Source organism: Brachycentrus maculatus, unplaced genomic scaffold (assembly GCF_059751285.1).
Source record: "Brachycentrus maculatus isolate JH-2025_06_01 unplaced genomic scaffold, ASM5975128v1 h1tg000190l, whole genome shotgun sequence".
Lineage (NCBI taxonomy): Eukaryota > Metazoa > Arthropoda > Insecta > Trichoptera > Brachycentridae > Brachycentrus > Brachycentrus maculatus.
Genome location: NW_028280941.1, coordinates 643118 through 657407, shown reverse-complemented (window position 1 = coordinate 657407; position 14290 = coordinate 643118). Strand labels below are relative to the sequence as shown.

General features: G+C 32.9%; 2 protein-coding genes across 3 annotated transcripts; one reads left to right on the top strand and one right to left on the bottom strand.

Annotated features, from left to right (window-relative positions):
- Nucleotides 1-392: 392 nt before the first annotated feature.
- On the bottom strand, nt 393-7276 carry lok (ovarian-specific serine/threonine-protein kinase loki). The gene is made up of 9 exons (XM_088262890.1): nt 6860-7276; nt 6049-6178; nt 5456-5592; nt 5159-5286; nt 3953-4078; nt 2845-3048; nt 2231-2442; nt 1656-1857; nt 393-908 (listed from the first exon to the last, which is right to left on the bottom strand). Exons 1-9 carry the CDS (start codon nt 7050-7052, stop codon nt 654-656), a joined length of 1587 nt encoding a protein of 528 aa, XP_088119016.1. The 5' UTR covers nt 7053-7276; the 3' UTR covers nt 393-653.
- An 846-nt stretch (nt 7277-8122) lies between these two features.
- On the top strand, nt 8123-13089 carry LOC148307744 (SUZ RNA-binding domain-containing). 2 transcript variants are annotated; one of them, XM_088262836.1, is made up of 3 exons: nt 8123-8256; nt 8400-8707; nt 10766-13089. In XM_088262836.1, the coding sequence occupies exons 1-3, from the start codon at nt 8203-8205 to the stop codon at nt 10974-10976; spliced, it is 573 nt and encodes a 190-aa protein (XP_088118962.1). In that variant the 5' UTR covers nt 8123-8202; the 3' UTR covers nt 10977-13089. The 2 variants fall into 2 exon arrangements, with proteins under 2 accessions (XP_088118962.1, XP_088118963.1); XM_088262837.1 differs by lacking the exon at nt 10766-13089 and adding an exon at nt 9092-9389.
- The last annotated feature ends 1201 nt before the right edge of the window (nt 13090-14290 follow it).

The following is a 14290-nucleotide window of genomic DNA, read 5'->3' as shown; positions in this document are numbered from 1 at the left end:
AAAAATAGCGATTTTAAATCAGAAAAATATGGACATTCATAGCTAATCCCCTTAATTAATTATAAATGAAGTCAAAAATTATAATAATTTCGATTTATTGCTGAAAATATTAAAAAACCATTTGATAACGCTCACGAAAGAAGCATAGGTCCACTCTGGTTGCAACCCCAAGAGCGACTGCCGGGTGGCGCTAGTGGCGCTGGCTGCTAGCCGGAGAAAGACTGAGAACATTGATCTTTGAGCTCGTTAACACAGTGCGAGTATGCAAGAGTGACATGCGAATTTAGTGTCGCGCTTCCCGCCCACTCGTTTATACACGAATTTGTATCCGATTATCACAAAATACCTCCGATGTACCCGATAAGTTCTGAATATTATTAATAATATTTTAAAATTCAATGCCTAAATATGTTATGGAGGAATACCTAAAATCTTAGCCTTGTATTTACTATATTTATAGAGATATTATGGTTATTAGAAGCAATGTGTGCTAGGTACACAACACCGGGAAGGGAAGGTTAAATAATAAGTTTAATAATAGATGCCCGCATGTACTTTTGAAGCAACCAGTCAAGCTAATAAATCATCTAATTTTTATCACTTCTCACTTTGATTGAGAAATCAGTAGCAGTGGTGTTATTTTCAGACTAGCTTCAAACGGACAGAGACTCGACAGAGAGTTGGTCCACTGTATCGTCGTTGGAAGACTCTCCGGCAGCGAGCAGGACCCCCTCGATGAAGACCTTGCGTCTCTTTGCCGGAGGATCACCGTCCCGACTGGCTTCAGATAGAATCCTCTTCATGGAAGACGCGCTCTCGTTGATTGTGATTTGCGACATGTCTTGACTCGCGGACTCGTCAAATTTAGATGACATTAGTTCATCCACTTTTGCAATCACAGATTCATCCTACAATACACAAAGCACATATTAGTGGAATGTAAATGAGTATCACAATTTCACATTTTTTGTACGCCGCCATAGTGTTGTGGTCAGCAGAGACACGTATTCAGCGGTGGGCTGCAGGGGGCTCGATGGGGGTCGTGCAAGCCCCTTGTTAAATTTGACTTGGGTCGGCGAGCACCTTGTCAAATTAAGAGAAATCAATATTCTCTGAATATCGGAACATAATTGCAATTTCAGTGGTCGGTTTAAATGTATTATGAAACATAAAACTTTGTTGCCTTTTAAAATTTCTGATTATTATTTTATTTAATTATGTATTTCGGATATTATTATTATTTCTTGGACACTGTAACGATCTAGATAACATGCGTTTATATGGTGCCTAGGGCACTATCGTGTCGGGTTGTGGTCTCGTGGTTAGTGTCGCGGGCTCTCGAGTCAGAGTTTTTTGGTTCGAACCCACTCTACCACAATTTGATACCTATTTCTAATAATGAGCCGCTAAGACTCACAGAAATTGAAGAACTTTTGTAAATAATAAAAACACAAATATTTCTCTTTGAAAAATTTTAAAAAAGAAGAAGATTCTCAAAACTGAAATATGACCGCACTGGGCCCTTATAAGCCAATCTTTGACAGCAATTTTAAAAGAAATAAGTTAAACGATGATTAAAATTATCATACAGATTCTCATACAAGATTACGTATATTTTTGGAATGTAATAAATAAGCCCAGATTAATTAACGAACCTGCAACCATTTGTCTTGCAGTATCCCATCGAGCGTGATCCTCTTGTGCGGGTTGACAACAAGCATCTGTGTCATTAGCCGATGCGCATGAATGGTCACCCCTTCCCATTGCTTTCTAGACAACATGTACTTCCCACGGGTGATCTGATCTTTCAAGGACATCTCCTTGTATTCCGTAGAGAAGGGCAAGTATCCGGAGAGACTGCAGAATAAACATATACTCATATATTGATAAAATACCAATTCTTTATATCATTATGGCCTCACTCGCAAACACAGAATTCAAGCAACGGCTGACCGCCGGAGAGGTGACACGTCTTTCCACGTCTGATTTTTTTAAAGGATGTTAATTGGATATATATACATTTATTTTACGATATATATACGAAATGTGTTAATATACTAATTATTAGTTGATGAAAAAAACAACCCGACAACAACATGTTAATAAATAAGTGTGTGTTTAACATGTGACAAGTACGACCCCAAGACTCCAGACACAATAGATAAGAAGTGTGTGTTTACCATTTGAAGAGTATGACCTCCAAACTCCATACTTAATAGTGTGTGTTTACCATATGAAGAGTATGACCCCCAGACTCCAGACGTCGACCTGCGGGCCGTAGGTAGCGGTGCCGTCGGCCAGCAGCACCTCGGGGGCCACGTACAGCGGGGTGCCGCACATGGTGCGCATGAAGCTCTCCTCCCCCACAAACTTGCTCAGCCCAAAGTCCGACACCTTGATCAGCGGCTCCGCAACATCGCTGTGAAGCAACACGTTTTCTAGCTAGAAAGAATTATTTTATTTTTCATCATACACTCAATTACAACTTGCAATAATGCACCTTGCAATAATTTTAACTTAATATTTACCCGCTACAGGGCAGAAAGTGTTGTTTTTACATTTTGAAGAAAAGGTATTGTTTATTTTTTTTTTTAAATATTTAAAATATTTTTCAAATGGAGAAAAAAACCTTCAGGTTTTACCTAAAAAGATCTGTTGCATAGTAAAAAGTTCAATAAGTGGCTAGATATTTATTTTTAATACATTGTATTATATTGTAAAACATTAAAAACATTCTCCTGTAAAATCAAGTTTTTTATTTATGACGTTCTTGAAAGGAGTGAGCGAAATGTGAGATGCTGGAATCGATTAGGATTCTAATGGTAACAAATTAGAAAAAATGACCTTCAGATCTCTATGTGTGATTCCCTGGTCGTGGAGATACTTGACAGCCAGCACCATCTGCCGGAAAACAATCTTGGCGCATCTCTCTCCCAGTCGACCCTTGCTCAGAACCCGGTCAAACAGCTCTCCGCCTTCCATGAGCTCCAGAATTATATAAACTGCCTCGGGAGCGTCCAACACTTCCTCCGTCGAAATAATACATGGCTAAAACAAACAAATCTACAGATAAACATTTATCCATTACAAAATAAACAACAGATACTTAAATGTCATGTCGATAAGAAATAACTGTTGGAAATTTCGCATTTCAGAGAACACCTGACTTCCCTATACAAGTGTGCTGTTGAAGGAGTTATCAATCAACGGTTCCAGATTCACCCATATATTATTTAAATATAGCATTATTTAAATATAGAAAAATCCATTTCTTTACTAAAATTTATATAAAATCCCGCTTTAAACCTTTACCATATTTTATATGAAATTATTATTTTGAATTCCTACTTAAATTCAATAAATTGAAATAAATTTTGTCAAAATAATTACTTAATAATAAAGAAATATTTGCGTTTTTGTTATTTACACAAATATTTCAATTTTTATAATTTTTCTGTAAGCCTAAGCGGCTCATTATTAGAAATAGGTATCAAATTGCGGTAGAGGGGTTCGAACCAAGAAGCTCTGACTTAAGAGTCCGCGACACTAACCACGGGACCACAACCCGACACAATCGTGATTTTCAACCCCTGCGTTGTTGTGATATAACCGAATTTTATCTGGCCTCCCACTAGTCTGATGATATTGGTGACTGGTAGCTGGTCAAATAAAATAAAAGTAAAAAAAACTATTAACATAGTTGTTTTATTCTGTAAATATTTACTTTTGAATGTAAGACAGTTATATTATCTTCAGCGTCTAAATTATGCTATATATTACGCGCAGTTATTACAAAACTATAATTTTTAAGGCAACCATTTATAATGGAAGATGCAAGCATCTAAATTTTTCAAACTACTGAGATAAAGATTTTATAGAGATTTTAACAATTGATTAAAAACATATTAAATATTACTTTTTGCTACCTATGTATTTTTTCTTGTAAACTTACGTGTTCTAAAGCTTTCAATATTTTGACTTCGTTCATTATTTTCTCTGGATCGTTCAAGGGATGCTTTTGTCCATTTGTAAGTCTTTTCTTGGCTATAATTTTCATAGCAAACTTACCGCACGTATTCTGAAAATGAAAATTAAAACTAAACTAAAAAATTATTAAAGGGGAAAACAAACATGAAAGAATCTTTTATTTAACTGGTGCCAAAAGAAACGGCACTGAAATACTATACAGAGTAAACAAAAATATAAAAATGATAGGAGTAATTTGCTACTCCCTTATTTGTTTACTTTCAGAAAAAGAAGCCTGCAAGATGTCATGAAAAGCGTTAAAATAATTCAGTGTCAATGGTTACATACATACATATCCATTTGGTTACCAAAATTCGATATATCGACTTTCGGTTCTCTAGCGAAAAATACCAGATACGTCAGATCTGATGTCATGACTTATAAAAGTATCAGATAAATTTTGGACAGTATGTTAGGGATTCCTTCAGGGTTGTGCTAAAATTTTTCATTCAAATAGGAATTTTTTTCATTCATAAAAAAAATTCAAATTCATTCATATTTTTCATTCATAAAAAAAAATTCAATAAGGTATCCATCAAAATTTAGAATTATTGATCATTTATATCTTAAAATGAGTTGTAATATTACAAAAATTTCAGTTAAAAAATACTTAAAGAGAAACAAGAAAAAAAGCACTTTCAACCAAAAAAAATTTCAAATCATGTGAAAGTTGGGATGTAATTCAAAAAGATTTATTTTTACATGTCAAGGATATTAAACAATATATGCAGAAATATAATACATACATTGCATAACTAAAACAATAAATTTATTTGTTAATTGCTCGCACCCCTATATTATTTCTTTCAACACTGGATCTTCAATGTTATGCGTACGGCGTAAAAAAGGAGGTGGACACTAAGAAAGCAGTATTCACTTGTTAGTCAGTTTTTTTTTATAATGTTGCATACATTTAGTTAACACTCCAAGAGATGTTTTCTTTGCGTCAAAGATAAAACAATGGCAAAGGGTGTTTTTAAATAATCGAACACATTTCACTTTTGAATTATTCATGTTTAAATCATGGATTTTCTGGCATAGTAACCCCAAAATTCCTGGTAACCAAAGGGATATGCATTAACATTTTTTATTATATTGATTTTTTTTTATTAAATGTTATTAAAATTCAAACCTTATTATAGACTAATTTTACTACACCACAAGCTCCAATGCCAAGAGTTTTGGATATATAATATTTAGAAGAAATTTTGGACGGAGCATTCTCTTGTTCATTTTTAAATAGGTCCATGAAAACAAACACTGCAAAATTAAACAATATTATGGTTAGTAAATTAATATAATGTTTTAGGATATTATCAAAATGTAAAAATAAGTGGAAAAAACCCAGATTTGTTAAGTATTTGGACATACTCAAAAATGTTGTTAACTATTAAATTTATTGCGAAAATAATAGTAAAAAGTTATTTACATTTTACATGTGGAGCAGAAATGGAAATTTCATCATTGGTAACCAAAATCCTTTTTTTTCCCTTTCCTATTTTTGTTCCATTTATAAAAGTACCATTATGAGACAAATCGTGAAGTATCACAGGAGACTGTTGATCACTGGAAAAATACAATTAAAAATTATTATCTTCTTCTAATCCCTCTCCGCATCCAATGGTGCATAAGAAACTCAATCGGATCAAAGCTTTTTTTATCCTGTGAGATTTTTTTAACCCTTTTCACTCTGACCATTTTTTCTCATAACTGATCAGCTACTCTGATAAAAAAATGCGACATTTTTCTACCATTAAAATAAATATTTTGGTTCCCTAATTTTGAGACACTGTCTGGCAATTTGTATGACCACGTTAATTAAGATTGACTGTATTTATCTGAAATATTTTTTGGTATAATATACTTGGGTGGTAGAAAAATCAGTGATTAAAGTTATACCTGCGCCGGGCCAGACATTGTGGCCCACGAAGCTGTCATTATTATCATCCACATTTTATATTACATTGAGAAACACAGTCTCGGTATTGAAATATTTGTTTGGAATAAATTGAAAAAACAAACCTTGTATCTCGTTCAATGACAAAATGTTCTTTACTCATACATTTTAATATTTCGTCTCTAAAATCGCCTTTTTTAAAACACATGTCACATTCTAAAGATCTTCCCACTTTAAATTGTGGAGTTGTCAAGTCTGTAACGAAAAGGAAGCACATAAGTAAAAATGATATTTGCCTGAAAACGGTTCAGAGAACAATCATTAAAATCATTTTAAAAATAAAAAACCCATCTAACAAAATTATTATTTTCAACATTCCAAGTCCCAAAAGTAGAAACCATTTTGAAAAAACAGCAATTCTTCAAATATTTAAGGGTGAAAAATACTTGAATCTAAAGAAAAGTTTATCTTCGAAATACCAAAATTAATTTACAATACCAAAATGCAATTCAAACAGAACTTAAAATATTTGTAAACCAAATACTTCAATAACCTTCTTACAGATATAAAAAAAATACAAAATAATATAAATAAATTATATCACTCACGAACATCGAACATAAACAATAAACAATGAGTGTAAGTCTATCTCCAAGCACAAGAGCTTAGTTTCTTTATTGGAGAGAACAGCATAACTAATTTTAAGATGGAGCTCCAAATGGAGATGGATGGATAACCCAATGGAGCTCCAAACATTGATGACAATCCGATTACCTAAGTATTTAAAAATAAAATAAAATCATTTATTTGCCTGGAGACCAAAGTTTTTGTCTGTTTCTTAAGCATAAATAAACAAAAATAATGAATATTACGTTTGTAAAAGCGGTTCAATATAACATGTAAGGTAAACAAAAAACGTGTTCAGGTTATTTTTACCAATATACTCCGTAATTCTATGAACTGGTTTCGGACATCTGTTGATGCCGAGTGTTTTTATTGGATCTTTCGTTGGATAAAGTCTTCCCCAAATAGTCGGAATTATGGGTGGCGTGCTCTGACTCCATTCCAATTGAGATCCTTGAGTTTGAGTTTGGGTGTCCGGAAGACTACACGGAATATCGTCTGCCATGTTTATATCGGCAAAAACTAATTTCTAGCACAAAGGAAAGATTGTCAACCCATTTGGCCTGCAGCAATAAAAAAAATGTTTAATTCAAACAGTTGTTCGATCCACAAGTGAATAAAAACTTCAAAGGGAAGTTAATAAATATCCCAATAATACGATTATTAATTCAGCGCAGTCAGAAAAACAAAGTTTCAAATGTCAAAAGTTGCGCGAATTACAGCGAACTCGTTAACCAGAGATTTGAATTAACTCCCTTATACACTAAGGTAGGTATCACACGCGCGTTTTCCATTTTCCGAATACATCAAGCGAAATTTTTTACATGGTAAAAAAACGCGTACTAGGTACGTAATTGTTGTATGAGACCATGCATTTTGAATTCGTACCTTTGGCAAGTTAGTTTTTGTTTAGAAATTGCTGTAAACATAAAAAGTAAATTCACTTACAAAAAGGTACCTATAGGCTACAAAACTCATAAAAAAAACTTACTTAAATTAAAGCCTAAGGCCATGATAAGTGGTATTGCATAAGCCGTAGCTAGATTTCAGAGTCATTTGGACGTTAGATAAATGAATAAGAAAAAGCCCTGGCAGAAGTCGTGCGTTTGCTAACTATTATTAAACGAAGCTATAAGAACATAATCGTTTTTTTTCTCTGCAGAAAATATTATGAATTGGGAATTTTGGTGAATCTTGAGTCTCTGAGCTATTTCAAATATTTTATCTGTATCCTATTCAATATATTTTCTTCGCTTCTAGTTCCAATAATCCAGAGCGCAGAACAAATGGAATACCTTGCTTTCATGTAATTAACAAGTAAGTTAACAACCTGCAACCTATGCACCACTGGATGTAGGGGGCAGAAGATTCCAAACCGAAGCAATGGATTCCTTTCCCTTTTTTTATTTCCATACCTACGTATTTATATATTAGGTAAGTATCTGCCTTTTCTAATCAAATTATTTAAAAAATCAAGTAGCTACATATTTGTACAGAATGTAGTTTTCCGTAATAACCGTTTTTCAAAAATAGCGTAAAAAATTTATTTTCATTTTTTGGAATAAATACATCCATATTTTTTGTTTAAAATTTTCTGTGGTGTCTGATTATTTCGTAATGGCAAATCAGAATTTTTCTTATTTTTAAGAAACGAGATGGCGGCCGTAGACGACGTTTACGAAAACTGGGAAGATATGGACGATATAGGGGTTAGTTTCGCACATTGTGTAACTGTTTTCTAAGTTTATTTATTGATATTTGTTTAATACAGCGATTAAATTATAAAATGTAATCATTTGTGTGATTTAAGATTCTTAACCATTTTGCATAACACCTGTCATTTGTCTTGCAGTTGGACCGTAAATTCACAAATTTTCTATCTACCGCACCTGAACAATGCACTAAGAAGAACAAAATTGTGTCCAGCGGGCCGGTGAAAGTAGTTTTCGACTTGAATGACGCGATCGGAGCTCAATTAATGGCACAACAACCCGCTGTCAAAATTCTTAAACGTCCTGTTGGAGTGAATGGAGTGCATTCGAACGGCGAGGGCAAGGCGCGCCCCGTGAAAACTTTTCAGCAGCGCCAACAAGAATACGAACAAGCCAGGCTTAGGATATTAGGGGAAGCGCGGTCTCCGGAAGATGTTGCGGAAGAAAAGTGAGTGTTGGAATGATTATTTAGTGAAGTCATTTTTATTTTTGCAAATTAAACTGGCAATAAACCCCTATAGACCGGAGTATGGGAGGTCTACTACATACTACTATAAGTGAGATGAATAAATTGTCTAAATTCGTATAGGAAATCCTTGAAAAACTTCATGACAGACTGACTATAGATGTATTAGGTTTCCGCATCACGGTGTTGTCATAAACTTGGCTAAATTCTATTATTCAGTTACCCTTAAATAATTTTGCAATTGTGGTAATTTTGATAAATTAATTTAACTTTTTTATGTGCTCATGTTATTTAAAACTACGATATTATTTTGAAGAGGAAGGCCAAGCTAATAGGGCACTCAATTAGACATAGCACCTTTCTTAGCAACATCTTCGAAGGAAGAATCTTGGGAAAACGAACAAGAGGCCGCCCAAGAACTTCATACTTCCAGGATTTGAAGCGGCTCATGGACGTCTCCTCCTATTCGCAGCTCAAGAGGATGGCGACTGACAGAGACAAGTGGCTGACACAACAAGGCGCTGCCTTTAGAAGATGATGATGATTATTTGGCAAGACATAGAGACTGTCAGCTTGTGATGTGAAAATATTTTCTCAGGCCAATTTCTTGCTGCGGAAATATAACTAAAGAAAAAATACAATACTCTTATCATTCATCATTCATTTTGTGTAATACCACTTAAAATTAAGTTAAACCACTTAAATTTAAGTGGTATTACACAAAGTGAATGATGAATGATAAGGAGTGTTATTTTACCATACAAAAATATATTATACTACTTATACTTATACAAAAAATAATAATGAAAATAATATATTACTGTGACTTAAAAAAAACTGAACTACATATATATTTTAGTTACTACAATTTTAGATGTTTTATTTATTTCTATTAATTTTTTTATTCCTTATACACCATAAATAGTAAGTGTATTGCTTTGCCTAGGGCCTGTAATATTGTTAAGATGGCCCTGTTGTCACAAAGTGAAGATAACTTAACAAACTAAAATATTAGTTTTGTAATATTATAGCGAGACTTATTCCAATCTGTATGGTTCATTAGTTACGATATCGTTCATATTGAGTACAAGAATATAATTGTCAATTGGAGTTCAGTTCATGGTTATAACATTCACCTAGTCGTGAAATGTCATTACCGCAAATGGTTTGATGGTGCATTTGAATTATATGAATTTTCTAATTATCCAGTATGGATACACTACTTCACGCTTCAGTACAGGATTAGTGATGTAAATTACACATGAATTAAATTCAGATTAAGTGTAACGTGTTTCAATATGTTTCTTTCCAAGGCAAAACATACTGCAATGTTAATAATAATTTTCTATTACCAAACATACAAATTATAATAATACATTTCACAACGTTCTGCAGCAAGATTATTTCAAATTATGAATAACCTTGGAAATATTGAAATCTAAAAAAAAATTCTAATAATAGCTTAATAAATAATTTATCATTTCAATAATTTTCACCTTTGCTTTGCATTTTTTCTTTATTTTCACCCCTTTAACTAACCACTCCCCCTAACTTATCCTTATTTAGAGATAACAGATAATTATTTATGCTTTAGTTTATATTTAGACTTGAAGATGGAAGCATAGCTTCCGAAACTAGTCGTTATAATTCATTACAAGTGTTTTTCTTTTACAATTTCATCATGTCTCACCATAAAGCGAATGCCGAAACAAGAAATAAAATGGCATGAAAAAACACTTTTATTTGTTTGAACCCTTTGGGATTTGAACCCGGGACCTCCAGCAAGGTAGACAAATGTGCTAACCAATACACTGGAGACACACAAAATAAATGACTGCTTCGACTCCCAAGTTTGTCAAAAAAAGTGATTTTTAACCTTAGACTGGCATTTGAAGCGCAGGATTGATCACCTTACCTTCATGTAATGAATAAAGGTGCTCAATTTAGTGCTCAAGAACTGCTCTTGTTTGTACATACAAGGATCACGTAATTCATTTAATTTAGAGGCATCAGAAAATTTAAACGTGTTTGTTTTTCCAGTATAACCAACCTACAAGCCAAGATGGAAGCGAGCAGCATACAACCCATTAGCAGAATAAAAGAAAAGCCAGCCATAGAAATCCTCTCCCCCAAAGTGAGCTTGGCCCCGCCCCAGCCCAAAGTACTGCCGCCACAACCGCCAAATCTCCTCAGTCTATTGAGGTCACCCAAAGGTCCGGACGGCACAAAAGGATTCACGTTAAAAAGATAGCGGGTTGTAAGTTTTCGACCTAATCTGGGCCATTGTACAATATAAAAAAATTACTTTTGTTCATTGCGTTGCACATAAATTTACTTCTGTGAATAAAGTCCCCTTTTTTTACAAAAATTGACATTTTACACTCACTTAAAAGTTTGGAAAAGTATGTTTTAAATTTCGACACAGATAGCCGTTGGAAATTCAACAGTCTAAACACTCTCGGATCATTTTAAAGATCGCATATTTTAGTACTACATATAATGAATTACAGTTTTAGTTGTTTAAATCTTCCAAATTATCGCTTAGGTTCGGAAATATAAACTTTCTGCTTCCAATAAGCTAATGTTGGTACTGAAAAGAGATTAACAATGTACGATCACTTGTGTAAATACCAGTATAAATAGCTACATATAATTTATTGTTTTAATAAAAGACCACCACTCTTGGATATGAAAATTGGAAAATTTCCTCGATACTTATATGTAGATTTTTTATATTTTATTTCATAAATATTTAAGTTTTAGTCCATATTTATTTAGTGTTATAGTATTTTACGGTTAAGAAGTCATATTTATTTAATCTGCTCTTCATTAAGTTTATTTGAACGGTCTGAGCCAAGCTAAATATAATTTTGTGCGTAATTAAATTAATTATTCTTGGCTCTTTGTTTAATGGACGTTTCGGTTGGTTTCATTCCTCCTTAGGATGATAAACGATTCATTAAATGAGACTGTGATATTTTAATATAGCGGATCTTACACTACTTGTAATATTATATATAAGGTACGTTTAGATACAAGTACGGCGCTCATGTTATGTATGTCCCAAACGCTCATTCATTAATTGGATTATGCCGACTTTAGGATTCACGAGCTGTTGAAAAATGTAGATAACATGAACGTTGTATGGAATATGGCTGTCAATATTTTCAGTTAGCTTTTTCCAATACATAATTATTAAGTATGTAATTTTTATTCTAACCTTTGACCTAAATTTTTAACAGAATGTGTTATTTATATGTATTCAGATTCAATATTGTTTGTAAAATTTATAATGCTCTTCATAAGATAGTCAATAGAATATCGGTCAATTCATGAATGCAAAAGTACAAATTTGGTATTTATTATTTCCCGTTTCATTCCGTAATCAAACGTAAGAACAAAGTATGTATGTATTTACAACATAACTTAATTATGAATTATGTACACATTCACAAAGGCTGAATTAATTACGATGGAATAACGGAAACAATGAGAAATTGATAAATTAATCATACTGTAAAAGAGTATTAAAACGCTTGTTAATGCTTTTTCAGTGTAATCCAAATATTATAAGGCCCTCGAATATTGTAATAGAGTTTTCTCACATGTTAGTAAAAATTTCAATGATAATAATTTTAAAAAAATGGTGTGAAATAAATTATTTTCACTTTAAAAAATGGATATTACAAATTACCAATAAAACATTATTTTCACATGGTACGGATTTATGACGTTAGTCGGTACTAGGTTTAATTAATAACACACAACCATTGTGGCAAGTACCATTGTGATGTCATTGAATTGTTGATCAAACAACTCGTGGTTTTATACCTTTAATTATTTATTTTCAAAGTTTTTATGAGCAGCAGTAATGATTTTTTAACCAATTATTCTTAGTTTAAGTTTTACTCGGTAAATACCACTATTTCTTCAAATCTATTGTGACATGTGTTTTAATGCATTCCGCATCATTTTCAAACACCGTAATGACCCAAACAAAATGATGCAGAATGTATAATTTTTTTTTTTTAAATTACCTAATGTCCAAGTGACTCTGAAATCTAGCTACGGCTTATGCAACACCGCTTATCATGATCTTACTCAGGCTTCAACTTTTTAAGTTTCATAGCCTACTCGTGAGTGGATTTACTCTTTATGTTTAAAGTTACTATAATTTCATGTAATTCATGACTGAAAATTCTAGGCAAAAACACTCGCAATGTATCAAAACACGTGTCGCAATATATTTGAAGAAATGAAGTATGTAGCAAGTAAAACTTAAATTAATAATGGATAGATATTTCCAAAAAGTGACTGCCGAATCAATTAACGAAATTATTATTCTCATTAATTTATCATCAAAATCTTTTAAATACCCCGATTTACTATATTTGTGAAAAGACTCTATTATTGAGTGTGCACCATTTACACAAACAATCCCATTGTGTTAAATTACAGACATTGAATATATCGATACATTTTTTTTAAATCATGTATTATTGACCAAATATTGTCATTCAATTGTAGTAGAATCTTTTTATCCTTTGTATTGGACTCTAAAGACAATATTGAATGAAAATATTTCAAAAAGTTTCTCACACTTACATTTAAAATAAATTAACCTTACTTACTTACTTACTTATAACCCTTATCCGCACCCAATGGTGCATAGGGCACTGCATCGAATTGACGCAGTGTTATCTTGATCATTACTTACACGAAGGCAAGGTGATCACTCTTGCGCTTCAGGAACCAGTCCAGGGTAATATTAAATAAATATAACAGTGTAAAATCACTAATATTTATTTTCACCCTCCCCCCCTGGGAATCGAACCCGGAACCTCCAGCGCGGTAGCTAAACACGCTGACCATTATTACACCATGGAGGCGGACAACACGTTTTTTTTTTAATTCTTGATTATGAAGTCTTATTCACTGTGACACTCATTTATTCACTTCACGGGTAAAAAAAATATTAATATTGACACTTGCTACATTTCATTTGATTCAGTTAAACCTTCGATATATATGTGAAATATATGATTTTGAGATAGTAAATGAGAAATATTTGTTTAACCTTTTAACCGCGTTCACTTTGTTCCTGAGAGACGCCCGTGCGTGCGGTATTTTGCCGTTTTTTAAATGATAACTTTTATCATGTATTTAATTACGAAACGATTTATTTTCCTAAACAAAAACGTTCAATGGGATTCATTGTGCCTTTTTGGTACTCTATAATACACTCGTGTCACATTATTCTTGAAATATATCGTAATATAAACAAAAAAATCGTAAGATAAATAAATCAAAGCACGCATCGTGTGTCACTCTTACCCACTGGCGATGCGTAGCGTCGAGAGTGAGACAGATATAGGGCATGATTATGGCGCGGACTAATTACTGACCGCAAGAAAAATCAGGGCCTGTTCTTTTATTTATCCTTGTGATGTTACAAATTATTAGTCAGATATTTCAACAGATGTCATAAGGCCAAGGATTGACGTATTATTTTATCCAAAGTTCCACACCATGAAAAACTCCCTCCAAAGTTGAACTGAGGTTCGA